The sequence below is a fragment of the Cynoglossus semilaevis genome, chromosome 1 (genome assembly GCF_000523025.1).
Source record: "Cynoglossus semilaevis isolate Cse_v1.0 chromosome 1, Cse_v1.0, whole genome shotgun sequence".
In the NCBI taxonomy this organism is placed as follows: domain Eukaryota; kingdom Metazoa; phylum Chordata; class Actinopteri; order Pleuronectiformes; family Cynoglossidae; genus Cynoglossus; species Cynoglossus semilaevis.
This window is the reverse complement of record NC_024307.1, coordinates 22596493-22620025: the sequence shown is the minus strand read 5'-3', so window position 1 is coordinate 22620025 and position 23533 is coordinate 22596493. Positions and strand designations below refer to the sequence as shown.

Sequence of the window (23533 nt, the reverse complement as noted above, 5' to 3'; positions counted from 1 at the left end):
ACACAGGATGTCAGCCATATTGAGTGATTATTAAACATAAAAACAAAGTTTCCGCTTTTAGTACATTCTGTACTCTGTTAGAAACGTTTTGTTTTGCAGGACAAATGGCCGTAGCACAAAATGATAGATGCTTGTAGATGATGTACAGTACAACCTAGCAGAATATCATATTCATGTTTCACTTTTTTAAACTTTTTTGAACTCACCCACTGAGTTGAGCCTGTGGAAGAGGTGCTGTGTTTTTCCATCTCTGCTTCTTCTGAGTCAAAGTGGGGAACCTCATAGATCACCATGGCAGCTTGGGCTTGCCAATCACACCCAGGATACACACCAATAAATTATGCGTTAGTGTTAGTTTTGTTATGGGTACCAATTGTGGGACATACAATATATATATATATATATATATATATATATATGTGGAGAGAACAAAGAAAAGACAAAAAAGCTGTCGCTCGCGGAGGGGGAGCTCTGCACATATATATATATATATATATATATATATATATATATATATATATATATATCCCTAGGAATATAATTAATAATAACAATAATGTAAACTTTTTTGATCCCATCTTTGGGAAATTCTTGTGTTAACGGTAGATCTGCCCCAGGCAGGTGTCAAGTACTGTGTATAATTCCTGTGGGTCCCAGGCAGGCGTCAAGTACTGTGTATAATTCCTGTGGGAATCAAACCCAAGACTGCGCACCATAAAAAAAGTGTACATTTATCTTTAGTGTCACTAAGTTGGAACATATTTCTCTGTGGTGTACGATGCATTTCTCACTTTTTTTTTTCTTCAAACTACTCAGGCTAGCTGCAATAAGTCACACATTTTTGCCTTTATAAAAATTGCAATGAGTCACACATTTTTGCCTTTATAAAAATAAACATGACTATACACAAATTCTACGTTATGTCATGTAGTAGTACTAAACTTGGATATCTTGCCAACTATAGCAACCAAAGTCATGCTTAAAAATCAAGGAGTACATTTGTTAATTAAACCTGTAACCTGCAAACCTATAAAGCCATGTTTAATGCAAATTGTTCTACAGGTTAATAATAATTAATTGAATTGTTACAGCACCTTCCAACAACAAAAAACAAAACAAACAAAGAGCGCTTTGATCAGTAGCCTTGACTAAGAGATTGGGTGTGACTTTGTTATAGATGTTATGGATTATGCATATTTTATAACATGACAGAATTATTTCCAATTGTGATGTGTATAGGTCGATAAACCTTGTGTTGATCCTTACCTCGTTTGAGCCTCATGAAACAGAAACAGCACAGAGCGACGAGAAGCAGTAGAACCACTACAGCTACGGGGATTATGACACTGAGAGAAATTTTATATGACACTGCGCCTGCAAAGGTCAAGGAACATAACATTAAGAGAAAAATGAGATGACAGAGAATTTTTTTAAAAATTTTTGTCAAGCAAAAGTATGTAAATTTTGGGTTGTTGATAAAGTCAACACCCAACTGAGTGAAACGTTCAATTCACGTTAAATTTACGTTAAATTTATGGAGCTCTTAAAGCAGGGGTCTCAAACTCTCGACCCAGGGGACAACTTCTAGCCCACGAAACATCACATTTTGCCTTGACTGGAGGTCAATAAAAATTAAATTAAGTCTTAATTAATTCTCTTAATTATTTAAATTAAAATTTTAAACTAATTTTTTTATGAATTACAAAAAATGCAAAAATTACAAAAATGCTATTGAGAAGAAAAAAAAAATTGCACTAGCCATTTGCACTATTTAAAAAACATCACTTTTTTCCAAAAAAGAAAAAAGAAAAACTTTTTTGTATTAAACTTTGAACACTAATGTGGCCCACCAGTGTTATGGAAGCCGTGGCCATTAGCTCATCTGAGTTTGAGACCCCTGTCCTGAATGAAACTCACTTTTAAAGTCTATGAAAATAGATTTGGACGGACACATATGATGAGGCCACAAAGGACAAGGACAAAAACCAGGAACTTGCTTGTGTGTCAGAGTGTTACCATGATATTACCCACCTTTACCCTGTCTTGTGGTGACTGTTATTATTGTGCCATTTACAGCATCTTCGCAAATATAAGGTATCTCCTCCTTTACCTTACAGAAGTATCTTCCGGAATCATTTATGTTGATATTTGATAACACCAGATTGAAGCAGGCTCGTGAGCCGTTTATGCTCAATGTTTGATATTTTATTTTCTTTGTGTTGCTGGGCTGGTGCTTTATCCAGGAGTATGATAGACGCTGAGCTCCTGCAACGCAGCAGGTGATATTCACCATTTCACCCTCAGTGACATCAAGGTCCGGGGAGTGGGTAATGTTGAAATCACATCTCTCTAAGCAGAAGGATAAGGAAGTGGATAAGTGTAAAATGAACTGATAATGCCATTTCAACGTGACATGGATTCAAACAAATGTGATCTGGTGGTTTTATGACAGTACAAATGCCACGGCAGAAATCATTTATAAATGATGGTGAAGCTATCTAAAGGAAAGGGATATTTTTTGACACATGTAAAAACAAATATATATATATACATATATATACTATATTACTAATTACTGAGGTATGTTGTTAGATACAAAAATATTATTATAAATTAGAACTTACTGCAAGACACGATGTCACAGAGGGAGACCATCAGCACGCTGTTCAGTAGAAGCTTCATCTTTTCAGTTTTGCTGCTGATCTTTTGTTTCACTTAAACCCTCACTGTTAACTTGACCCCCCCCCTACACACACACAGACATGCACGCATGCGCATTTGTTTTATGTTTTTTTCTTTCCCACGCTTCTTTCCACGTTTCCTCTAAAAGGTGTTAAAACCATAACACGTTTTTTCTTTTCCTGTTTATAAAAGGTATTGCTCTGACTGAGTTACTTTGTTCTCACTAGAAAACACATTTTATGTAAGGGAATGTTGCTACATTGAAATTGTTTGAGAGTTTTCACTTCCATAATTTGGTATTTATAAATTTAAGTCTTAAGCTGGTGCTATTGAAACCAATTCTAATGATATGAAAGTCGTGATCAGCTTCTACAGCAAAATCACTTTTTTTTGCAATTCATTGCATCATAGAGTTTGACATCTCGTTGACCATCTATTGCTGACGTGACAAGCGTGCAGATGGTTGTGACTCTGATCTCTGATCAATGTTCCTGCTCTGTAAGATGTCCAAACAGAGGCAGCTGTTACGTACTGGTGAAGGCGGGATCCGCACGTAGCGCTAGAGAGACGTTGAACTGCTCGAAACATGGCACAAGAAACAACAGCAAAGCAGACATGAATCAGGAACTGAAAATCAGGAACAACGAAACATCAGAGTAGGGCACCAGCTGACACCAGTGAGACTAACGGTGGAGACACAGGTGAGTGTGATCACACTGATTGCACAGCAGAAGGGCAGAGAGACAAACCACAGAGCGGCATATGGATGGAGAATTCTTTTCTGTGGTTCCACATGTCCTGCCGCTGTTCGTCAATGGGAGCACAAAAGTAGTACAGCACAACACCACAGCACGGCTCCTTGTGATAGCTCTCCAAAAACATACCAAATTATACACACAACAAAAAGCAAGGCATGGCCGAAACGCTTAGTGGGCATACTTTTTGAGTCGCGGGCCACAATTGTCCTAAAATTGAATGGGGCCGGGTCAGGAGCAGAGAGATGACGCGTTTATGTGAACTAAGATAAATGACATGTAAAAGTCATGCAGAAAGGATAAAATTCTAAAATGCTTTTGTCATTTTCAGTGCCATTTATTGGGGTTAAACGTGGGTATTGCAGGGAAAATAGATAAGTATAATGAATATATAACATGAATATAAATGAATATAAAATTAATTATATAAATATTAGTGTTTAGCATTTACGTTTTAGGGCGTTTTAATAACAAAACTTGTTTTCTATAATATTGATAAATCTATATAATATTGTCAAAGTGTGGAGCGGGCCCTACTGGTGGTGAACAGATACATGACAGGTTGGGCACGACGAAGAGAATCAAGTTAGGATGGCACAAACTCCAATTTGATTTTCTCTTTTTGAATACAGATGCCATATTTTGTATTTTAGAATGGTTTCCCACCATGTGTTTTCGATTAACGCACTCCAACGCAACCAATGCATGCAAGGCAAAGTTGCTTATCGGTATTCAGGAAGTCGCCTCCACAACCTCCTAAATTAAATGTGCACCCTGCCACTCTTGTGAAAAGGACTCGTACTTGGTGATGGACTGAGTGTACTGCGAAAGAAAAACAGGAAGTCCTTCAACCACAGAGCCATGGCTTCTCTTATGTTATCGTCTTCTCGTTTGTGGCGCTCAGCAGTTGCTGGTTCATATGATGCCATCTAAAAACTGTTCACAATAATGGAGACCTACTCATGTCTGTCCTAATATCATCGAAACCTCTTCACTTTATCATCATATATTTCTACGCACGTTGTGTCTTGTATTGGTTGCATTTCATCGATCATTCATCTATTGCATTATTCACGTTTCTAGTAAAAGGTATGAATTACACAACGCTGTGGCTGACCACTTGTCGTTGCTATGTGGACCAAAACAGTACACACATACAAAATGTCCATGATGAAGTATAGATAGTTTTCTGAAGATGTCACGCCACTACCCATAGTTCCGTAGTCCGCCATCTTGTGTGGCAACAGGGCGTACTGTATAGATAGATATTAAATACACAGAAGGACACCGATAATGGCACATACCTGTGTTGTGTGGGGTTGTACCAACCGATCTGGGAATGGAGATCGCAGGATGAAGTTTTTTGACATAAAGCGATCTGTCACCGAGGGAAGCTGACAGAGGATATTTCGACAGAAAGAAGGATGCTATGGCTTTAACGTATTAGCCGTGCTAATTTCAACCCAGATCCAAGCAAAACACATTACAAAGTCTGTTCTGGACACTTTATTTCAAGTAATTACATTATACTTTTATTTAATTCATATGTTCAATGTCAATAAAATGAAAATATATCAAATATATATATCATATATTTACTTTGCATATGACATGACAAATGTACACAATGCAAATGTAAATCCTCAGCTGACCACAGTCCGTATCCTTATCAGTATGTACAATCAAACTATTTTTATTTTAATGAAGAAAGTAAAAAATACATATTTTTTTGTGATTTTGGAAAAAAGTATAATCTAATCAATAGTAAAAGATAATTTTTCGTGTAAACTGTTATTCTAATGATGTTCACAAAAGACATACATCCGTATATGCCACTGTGATTTTTACATTAACACGCTGTATTGTTTGGGTGTTAATAATAACCGTATGATACACATTGTCTGGCCAACTTTGAATATTCGTCCGCTTCCACTCAGCTTTGTTGACTTTGTATGGGTCTTTTCCATCGATTATTTTCAACTTGTCCAAGTATCTTGCCTTTGTAATTGTGTCTCTATACAACAATTTTTACGTAACAGATTAATTACGATTACATTTTTTTAATTGCGCACAAAGATGACAACTTCACAAAATGCTCTCTCATTCTGACACACTTTGTGCTTCTCTCTCGCCTCCCCCAAAACAAATGAACTAAACTTACAAGTTTATTCTCATAAACGTACGAGTCTTTTTTCATTTATCTACATTCTCATACATGTGTGTTTATTCTCATAAACATGTGGCTTTATCTGTGGGATTTGATATTTCAACGTAGCATTACTTACACATGTGAAGACGTATGATTGATATGATTTTCCTCTTTTAACAGTTTAATTTCCTTCAAAAAAAGTGAGAAATGAAAAGGATGTATGCAGAGAGGAAGGCAGCACACAGGTGGAGATCATCAAGTAATCAAATTTAGGGAAAACACACGGTGCAAGTCATGAGGATGATTACATGAAAGAGACTTGCAGAACAGAGCAAGCAGCAGACAATTTTTTTGTTCAGACACACTATTTGCAAATCCTATTACTTGGTATTTTACATGTAATTATGCAATGTTTAAATGTAACCAAAACCTTGATATGCCAGGCAAAAAACATTCAAAAGTATGGTTTTTTTTTCCATTTCTTTCTCTCAAAAAGCTCCAAGATCTTAGCAGTTAGCCTAAAGGATGGATAATAATTCAATGTTGTAATGCTGTATTTGGTCGTTTAAAAATGAGGAAAAATTGACCTGCTGTTGGCACTGTAATATTACTATTTATATTACCAAAATTTTATTTTTTATAAAATATTTTCCTTGTACTGAATATAAAGTTTGAGACCCCTGCTTTTTATAGGTATTATCATATTTATTTTTATACTATTATATTATTACATATTATTACAGTATTGTCATTATGACTCTCTGTTTCACACATTTCAAATTGTTTATTGCTTCTATTACTGGTTTATATTATAACTACTTATATTATTGTTTATATAATATGTATTAAATATCTATATATATTATTGCATCATTTTCATTTATATTCTTTTATGTTTATATCAGTATTGTACTATATTTAGTGTTGAGTGTGTTAAAGTTTAGTGTGTTATTAAGTGTTAAAATATATTACATTTACTATATAACCTACTCATATCCACTGTTCAGGTTTCCCATATTCATTGTCAGTGTGCTGCTACTCATGTTGTATATTTTACCTATTTCTGTGTTTTTTAATTTCTCAAAAGGAACTCCCGAGGGATTAATAAAGTTCAATCTATCTATATATAATAATAGTAGACTATGTAATAATAGTCTTGAATGTTTTGTTGCAGACAAACGAGAGTGCTTTTAACTAATAAATATGCACAAACGCAGCCACACCCCAGGGCCATTACGCCTTTAAATATTAGTCGACGGGTGGACTGGCTTAACTGGACAAACTGAAATACACCTAAAGAAACAACTAAAAACTTTACAAACCCAAAGGCACTTCCAGTTTTAGGTCATCAGTGACATCAGCCAATCATGACGTATAATATAATTAAGAATTGGGTTTCCAAAATAATGAGATACTTATTTCTTCTTTAACGACATTTTCTTCATAAACTCGTAACATAACGCGTTTATTTTCTTAAATGTTAGGCTTCAATGTAGTTATTTTATTCGTTCACTTGCATAATACATCTATAATCAGACGTGTAGTACATAGTGTCATGCCAATTTATACCGGCAGATGGTGTAATAGACCTCTGCGTAACTACTGAATAACAGACACCTAACTTGCTTCAGGAAGAGTACAAGTATAAATGCGCCAAATCAGTTGGCAGTGACAGTTTGTAGAACGGCGTTTCCACAAGAAACACGATAATGCATACGTGTAAATAAATAAAGTGATTGTCACGTGTGGGCATCGACATGGCAGGAAGCAGGCAGGACCCAAATGCAGGACTGGTGCAGGTAGTTTATCTCAAAACTCAAAATTCCAAAAACTAGGACAGAAGCATACGCAAAGTTGAGAGCTGAGAACAGGAACTGACTTGCCCAGGAACAGACTAGGGACAGCTACAACAAAATGCTCGCCACAACGGTGGCACGGACGATACAGCCACCAATCGATACTATCACGCACTGAACCAATGATCCCACAAGCCCAGTCACTCACTGAACCAATGATCCCACAAGCCCAGAGTGCGGGAGAGAGGTATATATACAAGGAGCACCAGGTGACACAAGTGAGGCTAATTACAGACACAGGTGAGTGTGATCACACAGATTACCCCACACAGCAGACAGCAGGAAAGGAAACAGACAGACCTGACAGTGATCATGCTCGGGATGACAGCACTGGGGAGAGTCTTTAAAAAAGTGATTTTTTAAAGGAGCATGAAAATCTGGTGTCTAAACGTGTCATTCCATCCTTGCTGTTGTCCCACTGCACAACCTGCTCTGCTGCTCGTTCCCATATCCCTGCATTAACCAATAACAGTGTAAAAAAAAGTGTAATAACAGTATAGTTTGCCATACATGTCTCTCTATACATCTGGAACCTTCTACCCTGTGTGGCTTTATTTACTTTATTTACCTTGCCAATGTTTTGTATAAAAATGATTGTCCTGTTTGTGTATTAAGCATTATAGCGTATTATTTGTATCAACAAAGACTTGTGTTATGACCCCTTCGGTGCGACGACGAAAAATCTATTCTAAAATTGTGATGAACATGTCATAGTAAGTGAGCAGGACTTTTTGGGTGGGGGGTCTGTCTGTTAAAATACCCGCGATAAAACAGTGACGCCCATAAATACTACACCGGAAGTAGTATTCATTTAGTAGAAGGAGAACTGTACGCGTTTTACTGGTAATCGTTTTAACCGTCATATCAGTTCCGCCACGTGTGTAATGGTGGGAGGATATAACAAGTCTTTGCCAACAGGTGGTGTGTTTTTCGGAAATATTCGGATGAAGGCAAAGCTCGTTTTTCTTACGTTGAGACCAGCATGAAAAGGCAGTGATAACGACACCAGTGTTTGTATCAGGTGAGTCCAACACACGTTCGCTCGTCACGTTTGCTTCTCACTGTAAAGAGAATATACACCGGTAATATAATATATTAACTGAAATTTATTTCATACGTATATGGCGTTTTTGAAAAAAAAAAGAACCCGGCACATCTTCGGTCAAACCGTTGCTCGCTTTATGGGCCCGATGGGCGGACTCGAGTCGTGTTTCCTCTGCCCTCAGCACTGCCATAAAATGATGAAAAAGGTGTCAGACAATAAAAGGCTGTATTTTAGTTTTCTCGGACATACGTACGTTTTTATCTTTGCTACATACATCGTGTATTTTAATTGTGCTTAAACCCTCACGTCACCTAAAACATCTTTTGTGCGTTTTGTTAGTTTTTACTTAATGTACATGAACGCATCACCTTTTTCATCACTATTTTCTGACGGTGCAGAACTAGCCCGACAGAACACTGGACTGAACTCTCGCAGTCAAATAACACAATCTAGGAGATAATGAAGTGACACACGTGGAGATGGTCCATGAAAAGAACTAAATAGAGGGATAAAATGAAGTGCAAGCAGTTTGTGATATAAAAAAAGACTAAATTTGAGCGATTTATTTTTACAATAATTGCAGTAAAACTTTCAATGGCGTGGAAATGTCACGATTTTTTAAAAAGATATCTTAGATGAAGTTTTGTGTTTCCTTGAACACATGGCAAACACGTGTTAGCCTGGATTATGGTGAGGATTACTCAACTGCATGACACACTAAGACAGCACTGCTAGATTTACTAACATCTTTTTTGGGTCAGCATTTACATATATCAGTTTCTTTGCAGCAGTGTACTCAAAGGATTTCTGGTTACGTTGTTGAAAGGAGTTTCGGTTCATTAGTTTGCCTTTACAAACACGCACTAAAACGTCTTTTGCACGTGGGTGCTCAGTAGGTCTACATATACAGCTCTGAAAAACAAATTAAGAGACAACTTAAATTTATTATGAAATCAGCATCTCTACATGTTTAACAGCCATTCCATTCTAATGTCTGTTGAATTCTAACAAGCACACCTCAGTCTACCAAAACCTGCTTAACAATAACTTGTTTGATAAGTTAAAGTGTAAAAACCACTGCTGTGGTCATCACTATCCTCTTGCATTAGGTCCAGCTGTATGGCAAAAACAGTGCTAGTAGTACCTCAAAAGTAATTGGTATGAAAAAACAAACAAACTACTGACCATGCCATAACAGTTGAAAAGAAAAGAGAGTGAGGAAAATAAGGGTTAAATTTTGGCTTTACTGGCAGAGTGATACAGTAAGCGTCAGGTTTCTTCATCCTTAAAATGTTCTAAGACGGTGGTTCCTAAGAACAAGGTCAAGCAGCAGACATTGGCAGACAACAAAGCTACAAGCTGGCAGAGGGCGAAAAACAACTCTCCACTGACCGGGATGACCACCAACTGATTCGTATGTCAGTCAGAAATCGCACAGTGAGGACCGTTTGAAACAGGGTTCTAGGGGCAGGGCTTAAGTCGTGTAAAGCTAGAAAAAAATCAATGAGAAGCAAAGAAGAGCCAGGCCAAGACCATAAGCATTGGACCATAGAGAACTGGAGTAAGGTCATCTTCTCTGGTGAGTCCAATTTTCAGCCAACACCTGGTCGTTTAATGGTTAGATTAAGACCTGGAGAGGCCTACAAGCCAGTCTCTCACACCCACTGTGAAATGTGGTGGAGGAGCGGTGATGATCTGGGGATGCTTCTGTTAGGCTGGAATTGGGCAGATTGGATGAATCGAGCCATTTACAATATTACCCTTGAAAAACGCTCGCTTCCTTCTGCTCTGACAATGTTCCCCAACTCAGAGGACTGGTTTTTCCAGCAGGACAATGCTCCTTGCCACACAGGTCAATAAAGGTGTGGATAGAGGACGACCAGATCAAGATCGTGTAATGGCCAGCCCATTCTCCAGACCCCGTTAAAAACCTCTGGAATGTGATCAAGAGGAAGGTGTGAAAGACTGGTGGCCAGCATGCCAAGAGAAGGCTGTCATTTTCTGCGAATAAATCCTATAAATGACAATATTTTTATTTGGAATTAGGGAGAAATGTTGGCAGTAGTTCAAAGAATGAAACTATTATGTTTATTTTACTCAACCACATACCTATATATATTTAGTAAAAGCAGAAAAAACTGATAATTTTTGGTCTCTTAATTCTTTCCAAAGTATATGCCAAACAAAGGGTTAAATACTTGTTGAATATAGATATGCAGGTTAATGTGGGACAAAAATGAGTCACTCTTAGTCACGTGACTGTGTTAATAATGTTATTTAAAGTTTGACTACCATGGTTATTGTCTACAGATACTCAGTTCAGCCACTTAGAGACTATTATCTGAGGTGTGGTGGTGTGTCGCAGCACCATATAGGCTTTATGTCAGTCAGTGTACAGCTGTACTTTTTTATCAGCCTGCAGTCATCTGAACAAACAGGTTTTTTAAAAATGTGGTTCTCCTCTTCAGTAAATCTCTGATGTTTAGAGTTAGTTTAGAGTGTTCATTTTGGTGGACAGTTTTTTTTCTTGTCAAACAAATCCTAGATTGGAATACACATACAACATGTCGTCAAGATACATTAAGCAACCCTGGCCTAAATTCTGCCGCCACTGCTTCAGAATTTGGGCAGACACAGAATAATACTGTCATTGTATCCTGAGTAAAACAAATACCCCAAAGCACCTCCACTATCTGGACAGAGTTTGGTTCATCAATAAACAGCCCGTAGGTATAAAATGGCACTATAATTAAGTGATCAACTCATTGGCAGTCTTTGCTGAAGTCGGCTGCATTTTGGTAATGCTCAGCTGTTCAGCATTTTCTGTGTCAGTGTACAGCGTCTGCGGCGAACAAAGTGAATGGACAGCTGCAGAATCCAATTTTTTAACGGATTATGCACAGTCATGATGTCATGCATTTTCAAGTCTATATTATGAGCCTGACTCAACAGCAGCGTCAAACCATTTCCAAAATGAAACCAACGTCCACACTGCCATTAACTGCTGTCGTAACATACATCTGGGAGAACATAATAGCTCAACAATTCCATTGGATAAACTGGGGTAAATGCAACAGTCCTGTTTTTCAGAGGACTACTTCATTCACAGTACAGTGGAGTCCCTAGATACAAGCTCACCGACATACTAGATTTCCAAGTTAAGATTAAGCAACTTTTGCAAGATTTTCCTTGTGAAACTGAGCTCCATTTTTTTCCACTTGACACTGTCACGGTCCCTCTTTGGGTTATTTTATAACAATAATATAATATGATTTCTTAATTATTATAATTTTTTATTATCAATATATTTGTTTATATCTATGTTTTTTATTTTTAGATGGGAGAATAATTTAATAAATTAATAGTATATTTCTGGGGGCCCAGAACGTATTAATTGGTTTTTAGTTATTTTTTAAACTACAAAAAAAAATCTCAGGGATTAATAGAATTTCAGATTATAGATTGCAAAACTGCAGATTGTCTGCTCTGATGTGCACATGTGTGTTTCTTATCAGGGCCTTTGACCAGTTATCGATTCTATATAACCCTTCACAATCCCTTATCTGCTCAGACATACACAGTGTTGTGTTTCTCTGACACTTGCTGTATACATTTTTTTTTTTTACTTCAAAGGCAATGGTGTGTAAAGGCTTACTGCGGATGTATACATTTTTGTCATGGCTTGTATGTTTCTCTAAGCAACGGGGGTGTGGTTTTCACATACATTAATACTTCCATGTGTCCGTTGCATTGTGTTGTTGAAAGAAGTAGGCGTTGTTAAAATAACAGGTGGATAAAGGAAGCATTGTAAGCTAAACACCAGGGGGGAGGTGATTTGTTTCACCTTAAAATAAACGTGGGTTGCATGGGATGTGACAGATCTTCCACCTTGGAAACCAGTTGTGCGAAGCTTCAAGTCCAGATTAAGTGTTTTGCTGTTTGCTTATTTTCTTATATTTATTTATATCTATATTTCGTTTGTATTATTCATGCTTAAAATTTTAATTATTATAAATTATATTCCAATAACACTCTTTGATGGGTGTCTCCTGTTAATCCTCTTTACCAACCCTACTAACAGATGACACAGCTCTTTTAAACTAGCTAGTTGCCCCTGCACAAATTTATCAGCAACTATTACTTGAAATTGGTAGTGAAATGCACAGAAACACGACAAGCCGCTTAAGTGTTCCAATAGCTTGTAATGAGCTGTTGGCCAGATAATAGTAGGTGACTGACATTTCTGTGGCAACCTGGCGGAGAAAGTGTTGACCTTGTCTGTGTGGAGCTCTGACCTTTGATAACTGCAAACACAGAAGGCAGTTACTCCAGCCAAACATTACATAACCCCAAACCTGGGTTGGTTTTCACATATCAGTTTAGAACACATTTACTATCTGCGACCACTAGAGCTAGAGTCATGCCCTGCTAGATTTCCTTTCCGTGTATTTTCATTTAATTAAACTTGAGTTTTTAGTCCTATCAACCATTATATTGTTATGATTTCTACTCACACAGTTGTTGGTATTATGTGGAAGGGATAGAAGTAGACAGGATACATAGTAGGAGAGTTGAATGTTTAGACAGAGGCATGAATGAATGGGATGAGGAAAGGCCACAGGCAGTGTTTAGTTTATTTACTTGGCCTCCAACTGATGGTTTGGAGTAGTTTTTGATCCTTTGAAGTATACAGCCCTAGCACACCGATTTGTGCCTCAGTAAAAAAGATGTTGACTGAGAGGCTTCTGTGTGCCTCTTTACTGGGGAAACAGTACTGCTTGTGATAGCCTATGTTTGTCTTTATCAGTTCTAAACTTGTGGAGCATTTGCCAGTTTTCACTTTAATCCTTGACTGACCTCCATGCCAACTGTCATGTTGCTCGTACGTTAGCAGGAAACTTCTGACAATTTTGATGTTCAAGTCTGTTTTTGATGGACAGCTTTAAAAGTCAATGGCAGGAATTGAAACAAGAAGCACAAGAAGATCATCTTCAATAGCTGTCAGTCTTATTTTTTTTTCAGTTGTTTTGGCTTCAACTACTTTTGGAATGGTATTTAATTGTTCCATTGTACCACAATGGTACTAGTAATTAGATTTATTTTTATTTTTTTTCGTTTTTTTCGGCCTTGGTTTCCTCATTTTCTGTTTCGGCCAAGAATGTTCATTTCAGTGCATCCCTACTTGAAGCTTAAAGAAGAGAAACATTGGCAGATGTGTTACGTGTGTGATGTGTTTCATTATTTCCTCACTTTTGTTTCCATTGCAGTTTGACAAGAGCAACCTACATTAGGATGAAGGGACGAACGGAAATCCCACAGGACAGGTGAGTTAAACCCACAAGCTCACTTTTCCTAATTTTGACATTTAACTTGTGCTCTTTCTTACTGATGATCTACACCTTTTTCTTTTGAAAAGTCTGAGGCGATATTTACATCGTTTTAACACATATTCTCTCTTATCTACAGGGGTTGTTTAGTTGGAGTCTGTTTTTTTATTTTGGGCCTGGGAACGCTGCTACCATGGAACTTCTTCATGACTGCATCATTGGTAAAAACTTATTGAGGAAAAAGTATCGAGCAATGAACCAAATTGTGGCACAAAAACCAGTCAGAAATGGTCAACTTTTCACAAATATGAAAACAACACCTAACTCCTCTTAAGTAACAGTAAATCAGTCAGTCACCTGCTCCCTGTCTTTAAACCTCTTATAAGATCACATGGTGAACCAGTCATTATACTTCTTTAGCTTATGATCTGTTTGAACTTAATGTCTCCATATGGATGACTGAAGTCATGGTAATGTTTGTTTCAGGCTTTACCTTATTATTCTGAGTCATCTGACTGCAAACGATACTGACTGAATCCTTCTCTAATCTCTGGGAAATGGAGATTATGTTAAAAAAATGATATGTAAATATTGTTAGGCTCTGATTAAGTTAGTAGTCACGCTGCTATTCAAATCTCTCAAGTCTCTTCGCGTGTATGCTAGACTTTATCAGCTGTGTGATTAACAAGAACTATGACACCGAACAAACCTTGTTGTTCTCGGAACTGTGAGAGACGTGATCTGTCCCACAGCACCTGCAGATCCCATAAAAGTATGTTATCTCAACACATGTTCCAATCATCCAGCTTTACAGATTATTACTGCTGTAATTATGCTGTGGCTGATTTCCTGTCTGCCTTTGAACGCATATTTGGTCCAGATTATTGACCTTTCAGCTTTTTGTTCTTTGAAGAGACTCTGAGTTTTCATCACTACTGAGTTTTATCACATTGGCAGTCTGGAGTTTGCCAAGATTTTAAGAAACAGATTAACTTATTTTCCAGTAACTGATATAGATCACATTACCACTTTAGCTAAAATAATCAGAGCAATGGTAGAAGTTGGGTTTTAGATATGATGAAACAATAAAGGTATTTCTGTGTGTTGCGTTTGCAGTATTTCCAAGACCGTCTAAATTCCACGGTGTCGTTTAATGGCAGCATGGTGGTCAAGGACGAATATTACTTCAACAACTGGATGACGCTGCTTTCCCAGCTGCCCCTACTGCTCTTCACCTTGCTCAACTCCTTCCTCTACCAGAGGTCAGTTATGGCTTTAGGCACAAACGCATTAGCTCCTGTGCTCTCGGTGGAGTCGTTCACCTGGAGTTTCGTTTTCCATTGACTGTTTTGTTGTTGCAGGATATCGGAGGCAGTGCGTATTGCCGGCAGTCTTGTTTTCATTCTGCTGCTCTTCATTCTCACGGCAGTGCTGGTCAAAGTGCCGATGGAGGATAAGGACCAGTTCTTCTCAGTTACCATGGCAACAATCTGGTTCATCAACTGTAAGTTTGGAAGATTAAATTCTTCCCTGTGTTTACTGCACTCGTAGTTGTTTGGAGTCGGAGTTGTCAGCAGGGATCCCCAACCCCTGGTTGGCTGGTCTATACTAGTCCGTAGTTCATTTGGTTTTAGGCCTCAGTAAATAATGTAATAATTTACTTCATTAAAAGAGAATTTGGTCATTTTTCAAATGAAAAATAAAGTCTACATTAAAGATGCTATACTTTCATTCACTACTGGTCCGCAGTACTGGCTAGTACCAGCCGACCGGTCCTTGGTGCAAAAAAAGGTTTGGGACCAGTGGCTGCAGTTAGGACTAAACGACTGAATACACATTAACTGTTGCTCAATGTTGTCCTTGTGATTATACTTTAGTTTCATCCATTTTCATCTGCTTATCCGTTACCGGGTCACCACCCAAATCACACTGCACCGTAAAACCTCCCAAACCTTCCTGCAGGTGGTGAGTCCACTGGAAGGTACCAACCACCCTAACTGGGATTCGAACTTGTCCAGGAGGTGAACCCTGGGGTTCCACACCAATGACCGAGACATTGCCTCTGGGCCAAAGTGCCACTACCTTAGTTTTATATTTATATTTTTATGCATTTAGCAGATGCTTTTATCCAAAGCAACTTACATGGGGGGGGGAGGGTGCCATTAAGGATATGAGGTTCCTGTGCGAACCGGAACCACACTTCCTGACAATGTGGTCATAAAATAACAGATTTATATATCAGATAAAGGAAGACAGACATGGGAGCAGCTGTGTGGTTATTTTCTTTGTTACTATCTTTCCAGCATTTGGTGCCGTCCTGCAGGGCAGTCTGTTCGGCCTGGTCGGTCAACTGCCTCAGAAGTACAGCACTATTTTCATGAGCGGCCAGGGTCTGGCTGGGACGTTCGCGGCCATCGCCATGCTGCTCGCCATTGGCAGTAAGTCACACACCTGACAAACAAATGTCACTGAACACTGAACCGACAATCCAAAACATAACCGATCAAACCAGCTTGACATCTCACATCACGCACATGACATTTCAAAGGCAGTGTCAGGTACTGATGTGCTTCTCGAGCACCTTTTTTATACAATCTGATTTGATGTATCACCCAGGCGAAGCGGACTCTGAGACAGCAGCACTGGGTTACTTCATCACGCCATGTGTTGGCACAATAGCCACGCTCTTCAGCTACCTTCTTCTACTTCGTCTGGTAAGTCTGACTCTACCACTACATGAAAAATACAAAGTTTTACACTCTAGCTATGCTATGACCTATCAGGATTTGTTCACTTCATTAACTGAATAACTCATTGACATTAACTGAAAAAAAAAAATTAAACATGGGCAAAAAACTGCATTAAAAGTGACTTTAAATAATAAAGAGTTGATTCTCCTGCAAAGTACAACCCCTTTGAAGAAATGGTTTTCTCTGTTGGGGAGGCCGGGGGAAGGGTTTGGGAACTGCTGAAAGCAAATGTTATTGAAGACCAGCAGCAGTAAACCTTTGACTCCGCCTTCGAGTTTTATTATCTACTCACCAAAAGGGTTAGCAGCTGTTTTCAGAGGAGGAGAACAAAATTTAACCTCAACCAGGGATCTGAAACATTTCACAGCAAAAGGAAACTATTATATCATTTTACCAACATATAAACTATACAGAGACGCAAAGAAAATTTTGACTATTTAAATTAGTGTGGGAGTTTATAAAGTTTGAAGTACTGTAGAAATACTACAGATTTATAAAAAAGTAAAGTAAATGCTTCTTACCCGTATTACTGTTTTTTAAAAAAAAGTAACACTCACTATGATCACCATTGAGGTCAATCTTGTGTGCTCTATCTCAAAATTGCACACACGATCTTGACTTAACAGGAAAGCGCCAGTTTGTTATTTCGCAAGGAGGCGGATCGTTTTTGTAAATAAAAAACAGCTCCTTTTTATCAGCTATCGACTTGATACTGGTTGGTTGGCAGGCTAAATTTGGTCCATTGCAGTGCCACGTGTGGAGCTAGTGGTTGCAGAACCCTGACCTGGACCTACTGTCCTTCATCCATGACATCAACAAAACACAGAACACCGTTTAACAAGCACCAAAAAAAAAAAAAAACCCACACAGAAAGCTCCTACTTCAGTGTAGTTGGTATAAGAAGAAGACAGACGTCTCAGATGAGACACCTTGAGACGTTAAAAAAAACAAACTTTAGCAAACAGGAAATATATTAGCATCAGTAGCCTGCAGTATCAGCAGTTGATTTCTGTTTGCATAGCAAGTCATGGAATATTGGAATTTTTTTTTCCAAGAGTTGTTTGACGTTATACTAACAATAATTAACTGTAACATTCTGCATTTATTTTGGTATCAAGCCTGTGGAAGTAAAGCACTCATCTGAAACCCTCTTATGTTTACATGCAGGAGTTTGCTCAGTATTATTTGAACAAAAGCCGCAGGTATGAGGCCGGGGCAACAGACGAGCTGTTGAAAGGTAACTCTGTTCATACTAAAATGTTTGTTTTTTTTTCTCCAATAATTTATTTCCATAAAAGATAAATACATACGTCAGTGTCCAAGTTTAAATAAGGTTTTTAATCCTTTCACGGATTTAATTAAAATCCCCATATGCTAATTATCCCGAGTTAGCATTTGTTTGAATGTAACAAAGCATGTGTTTTCTTTACCCCCTGAGCCCACAGGGCTGTTTCTAGAGATTTTTTCATTAAATCAATTCAGTGATGCATTATCTTGTTAAGTCAGTCTGTGTGTCTGTTTATCCAGTCAGAGTCCCAACACTGCTCAGACAGAGGCCCCTTTGTTAGAATCAAACAGACCCCGTCCTTCACTAAAGCACACGCCATGCTCTCCCTGACGCCTATGCTGAACAGCAAGTGTTGTGACTGCAGATAGCACCACGACGGAGAAGCTGAACGGCCATTCCAACTCTACTGCGAGCAACAGCGGCGGCAGAGCTGAGGCCCAGATGTCATCCGGTCCAGATGGGAACAAGCAGGCCTTCCTGTCCCTGGATCAGGGGGAGGAGAAGACTCAGGCCAAAGCCTCCGTCATGGCAGTGTTTAAAAAGGTTAACACTCAGCTTTATAATGCCTAACACTAAGCTGGACAAATATGTGGAAGAATTTCCTTCCCACGTTCTGTCTGAACACGTCACTTAGGGTTGTGGTCTGACGTCTTGGTTTAAATAGCTGATCACGACTAACGTTTTTAGGCGAATATCGCCCCCTACTGTAGTAAAGTGTGTAGTCTCTGACCAATGTCAGTGGTCATCACTGACTTTTTGAGATAACGCAGCCTACTCTACACCTTGTTGCACGATTCATTTTTCAATTCAACAGAGGAGAATTGTCACACATTTGTATAGATTTTTAGGTGATTCAAAGTGCATCGTTACATCCCTTGTCTGAGGTAAATCTAAGCTTCATGACCATTTTTCATTTTCTTTCCCTGTTTCTTAGATCTGGGTGATGGCGTTCTGTGTGACGTTTGTGTTCACAGTCACTCTGTCTGTGTTTCCTGCCGTCACGGCCGACGTCAAAACGTCTTTCCCAGGAAAATGGGGTAAGATTGTGCTGTAGTGCATTAAAACAACACGTCTCTACAGCGACATGAGGACTGACACTACCAACATCAACACATTTAACATGCTGGAATTTGCTAAATCAGATGTCACATCATTTCCACCCATTGCTCCATATTACACATACACGAAGAACTGCGCTTATGTTAAGACAAGTCGTCCAGAGTGGGCTTCTCTGCAGGGCACCAAGCTACAGCAGGGTGTTTAGTAGGGCCAATTAATTTCAATATTCGTTCTTTCCCATATACATACTTGCACAACAGTTACAAAAAAATGTGTACATTATCATTTAATGTACACATAAGTGGAGACAAGTTTTCCATTTTATTTTGAATTTGATTTTATATTGTGCATTGTAAGAATGTGCTAAATAAATTATAATAATTTTGTAATTGTTTTATTCTTTGGTTTTCGGTCTTGGTTTACTCATTTTCAGTTTTTGGTTTCGGCCAATTTTAGTTTCGGTGCATCCCTAATATATACCCATGTACAACAATGAAGTAGAAATATTTAATACTATCATAACCCAACTAAGCTGCTGCTGAACTAAAATAACCCAGCGGGTTCAGCCTGCTCACTGACAGTGGCAGAAAACAATCAGTACTCTGATCTTCACTTTAATAAGAGGTTTGGCTACACTTACAGCGCCCTCTGTTGGATCACATGGTAACAACTCCGGGCAATCCGATGTGTACGGGATTTAAAGAGGATTTAAAATTATGACTACAAATGGGAGTACGTATTTTTGTACTGGTTGTCTTATTGTGAAATCCTCCTGTGTTGTTTGAGCAGAGCGCTACTTCCTGTCCGTCTGCTGCTTCTTAACGTTCAACATCAATGACTGGCTGGGACGTACCATCACCACCTTCTTACGCTGGGTGAGTGGCCTAACTGTTTGTTGGCTAATTAAAGTTTTGAAATTTAAAAAAGTACAGTATTGGTATTAATTGTTTTATTTAAATTGTTAGAGTTTTACTCTGCCCATATGTCTAGGTTTGTAAGTATTAATTGTTTTATTTAAATTGTAAAGAGTATTACTCTGCCCATATGTCTAGGGGTTTTATTTAAATTGTTAGAGTATTACTCTGCCCATATGTCTAGGTTTGTATGTACAGTCTGTGTGCACTATTCATTCACTGTGTGAAGGAATTGAAGGGTTAAAGGGCACATTTTTGCAAATACTGCAGTGGAATTTATGTCTCTGTTTACTTTATCTATTTCTGTCCACCTTCCATCCTACGGGGAACTACTACTAGTACTACTAGTTCTACTGATTACACCAACCTTTTTCTTTTTTTTTTCTCCGCAGCCTCGTAAAGAGTCTCTCCTCTTCCCAATCCTGGTCATCTCCAGGGTGGTCTTCATCCCTCTGCTCATGCTCTGTAATGTCCAGGTGCGCTCCTACATGCCCGTCTACTTCCCCCATGACGCTGCCTTCACTGCTATCATGACTTTCTTCTCCGTGTCCAGTGGATACTTTGTTTGTCTCTCCATGTCCTACGCGCCACAGTGAGTTGAAACTGAACCTACACAGCACAAAGTTGCATCTGTTTTTAAATCAATGTCATTGTAGATTTTGGAATATACAGTATGTTACATTTTGGCAGTGACAACAGAGTCAAGTCCTGTTGTAAGAACTGTAATGTAGGATCCTGGTGGTGTTTCCAGTTTGGGAAATGGGGTACAATGCTGCTTCCTCTAAAAAAGGAAACTGTATTATTGAGAAACCTATAACTTTTTTTTTTAAATCAACCCTGACTGCGGAAATTTGAAGTCGATGTGATTGATCTCTTTGAAAAAGTAAAATACTCTGTTGTTGAGGAACAACGTCGAACAAATACTGACAGATCTAGAAACTTGAGTGTAAGACAGGTTAAGTCCATTAAATGTTCCACAGCTGACCTGGTTTCACCTGCTGCTCTCTCACTAGGTTGGTGGAGTCGAAAGATGCAGAGACTGCTGGAGCACTGATGACCTTCTTTTTGGCCCTGGGGCTGTCATTAGGAGCTGCCTTGTCCTTCCCCCTGAGAGCCGTGGTGTAGACACACACAGTCACACACATGCAGAAATATAGATTAGTGTGGTCCATTGTCTGTCTAAGTACCCAGCAAAAGTCAAAAGTAAAAAACACTTGAATTTGTGGAGCAGCTCTGCCCATATGAGCAGTATGATGAATTAACTGTTTTGTCTAAAGAACAAAAAGATTTCAATTATACATTTGTTTGTTTCTTTGTGTTGTTACTCTCTTTTCCCCTACCTTATGGGTTTACGATATTAATGTTCGTGTTCTATACGTTAGGGCATTATCATCAGCTGATCAGGTGTAGACAAAGGGAAAATATTTAGCTACGGGCTTAATTTTTTCTGCTGAATTCTACTTCTAGATTTGGAAACCTTTTTACTCTTAATATTCATAAGTTTGTGTAGACAGTAGTTTATAGTTAAAGTTTATTTTTGGTACTATTGTAGTTGTTATATGCCGTAGATTTCTAGCATTTTTTTTGCCACAGAAGGTTAACAAATGGGAAATGCTAATGGGAAACCAAGGCCCCGGCCGCACTGGAGCTGCACACTTTATTTTTGTAAGTTTATAGAAAAATCTATTAAAACGCTTTGTATCCAATTTGAAATTGGATATAAAGCATTTTAATTTATTATTCAAGTAATTCATTTTTAAAGATACAGGGAGCTTGACAGATTAATGCAAATTAGTATTTATGAAGGTTCTGCGTGTGTTTGTTGTTGCCCCCTCCTGGTCAGGGGTTGCAAGACATTTCTGGATTGTTCAAAACGTTTAAAAAATAAATGTAAACAATTCTGTGATGAGATTTAAAATGATCCTATCAGACAGTGTCACTTATTTAGTTGATGTTTCCAGTAAACAAGTGAAACTCGTGTGTATTTTGTGTAATGATGCTCTTGTTTCTTTTGAGACATTAAAAGCAGTTTGAGCTGATGTGCGTATAAGAATAATTGCGTTTGGGGGAAAAAAAAGTGACAATTTTGTATTTATATGTATATTAACGACTCTAATGATGTGGAATAGTATTGATTTTTTTTCCCTTGTTGCAAAACATTTGTACATCTGTATTGGATCATAAAAATGCTGACATTTTGCCATGTAAAGCTAAATTGTATTTATTCTGACATTGTTTCACATCTGTTAACATCTCTGTTTTTTTTTCTGTTTACGCCCCATTTCTTTTCTTCTTTTTTTTTCTTTGACTAGACAAACTTAGTTTTTGATGTAAGAAAATGTAGTCATATAACTGAGACCATTAGTGCTGCTTTGAAATGAACTAAGGGCTGAGACTGTTTGAATTACTAATCACAATTGTGGTGACAGCCTATACAATGCTAATTCCATACCCAAAATCCACTGGATTACATTTAAGAATAACAAATGCCCTTGATGTAAGCCATTGTCTTCAGACTGTTGCAGCAAATCTGCTGTTAACACGTGAAGGTCCCCAGTGTGGAATCAAAAAGGTTCCATTTATTTTTTATGGATGTTACACAGCAGCAGGGGCATAAGTTGTGTCTCATCAGTCGCACAAAAGGGAATACGTGCCTATGTATGTTGGAATGTCTATCTGTACATACAGTAGTGTACATTAAAATGGATAGTTGCAACCACAAGAGTTAATGTGTGATTTTCTAAACAGGAAAGTCGATAAAATACTCAGTTTAAACCACTAAGACAAATGTATGAAGTCTTAAGTCTGTCGTAGAAAGAGTCTCAAGTTTATGTTTGAGTTACATTGATTTGCTGATTCGGTCTAAGCTACAATCCCTGTAAATCTTATTAATACAAAATACTAAGCATTTTTAATACGATTTACCTTTGAACTCAAATGCTGCCTTTACGGGTTATCAGTTAGTACGAATATCAGAAACCCCACCAAAAAAGTCATTTTAGCCAGACCTCGCACGCGCCCAGTAAAGCTAACAGTAGGATTATTTATCTTCTTTTAAAAGGTAGCATTATATAAACTTTAATAAAGTGTCGTACATCCGTTACAAAAAGGAAAACCCTGATGAACAAACAAGGTGAATTGATTAAATACGTCTGACATGACAATGAAATACAACGTTTCATACACGTTGTATTTTATTGTCATTAAAAACTACCGAATTGAAATACTACTTACCACAAATTACACAGCGTGGGCTCGGTATAATTTGTCGGGCTTGTCTACGCCTATTTTTAAAAAAAACCCTCTATTTGTTTTTTTACACCGTGGGCTTTAATTTTGAACAGGTACCAGCGGCGCTACGACGCCAAGAAGCGGATACCATTGGGAAGATATCCGGTGACGTTTCAAAATAATAGTTTTACCTTTTTCAATTTATCACACATGAAAATGTTTTGTTCGTGCTGGTACCGGGCCCTAGACTACGGCGGCCTATTATGGCCATTTTATTCTTATAAATCTATGACTTTAACTCGTAAATGTCGGACTTAATTCCCCATGCATTTTTTTCTCGTAACGTTACAAATGTATTGTCATTTAAAGTTAGAATTTTAATCTCGTAATATAGTTTTCATTTTTGATGTAGCCCAATGCTCAGTCCGGTTGAGTAGCGGGATCTATATCATTTACCTCATTTTATTAATATTACAT

General features: G+C 38.1%; 2 protein-coding genes and 1 long non-coding RNA gene across 3 annotated transcripts in view; 2 read left to right on the top strand and 1 right to left on the bottom strand.

The window, feature by feature from the left end:
• The window catches only part of LOC103385767 (uncharacterized), a 3575-nt gene extending 292 nt beyond the window's left edge, over positions 1 to 3283 (bottom strand). Inside the window, exons 1-4 of the mRNA XM_008319752.3 lie at positions 2625 to 3283; positions 2032 to 2349; positions 1267 to 1374; positions 207 to 304 (exon numbers count right to left, since the gene is read on the bottom strand). Of these exons, the coding sequence (XP_008317974.1) occupies positions 207 to 304; positions 1267 to 1374; positions 2032 to 2349; positions 2625 to 2682 (582 nt within the window). The 5' untranslated portion in view covers positions 2683 to 3283. The remainder of the gene's footprint in view (positions 1 to 206; positions 305 to 1266; positions 1375 to 2031; positions 2350 to 2624) is intronic.
• LOC112488039 (uncharacterized) lies at positions 514 to 715 on the top strand. The gene is made up of 2 exons (XR_003051711.1): positions 514 to 621; positions 662 to 715. It is a non-coding gene; the product is annotated as an uncharacterized LOC112488039 (long non-coding RNA).
• Positions 3284 to 8254: 4971 nt separating the features above from the next.
• On the top strand, positions 8255 to 22547 carry LOC103385775 (equilibrative nucleoside transporter 2-like). Its single transcript, XM_008319765.3, has 13 exons — positions 8255 to 8463; positions 13755 to 13811; positions 13954 to 14035; positions 14931 to 15076; positions 15176 to 15318; positions 16118 to 16252; positions 16431 to 16528; positions 17732 to 17801; positions 18217 to 18395; positions 18787 to 18889; positions 19701 to 19786; positions 20218 to 20417; positions 20839 to 22547. Exons 2-13 carry the CDS (start codon positions 13780 to 13782, stop codon positions 20948 to 20950), a joined length of 1386 nt encoding a protein of 461 aa, XP_008317987.1. The 5' UTR covers positions 8255 to 8463; positions 13755 to 13779; the 3' UTR covers positions 20951 to 22547.
• Positions 22548 to 23533: the final 986 nt, after the last annotated feature.

Bases quoted from the DNA above. Each gene is read 5' to 3' on its own strand.
- LOC103385775 (XM_008319765.3), top strand. From the start codon at position 13,780: ATGAAGGGACGAACGGAAATCCCACAGGACAG. The intron at 15,077-15,175 runs GTCAGTTATGGC...TTGTTGTTGCAG, and splicing joins AACTCCTTCCTCTACCAGAG to GATATCGGAGGCAGTGCGTA. The intron at 19,787-20,217 runs GTGAGTGGCCTA...TTTTCTCCGCAG, and splicing joins TCACCACCTTCTTACGCTGG to CCTCGTAAAGAGTCTCTCCT.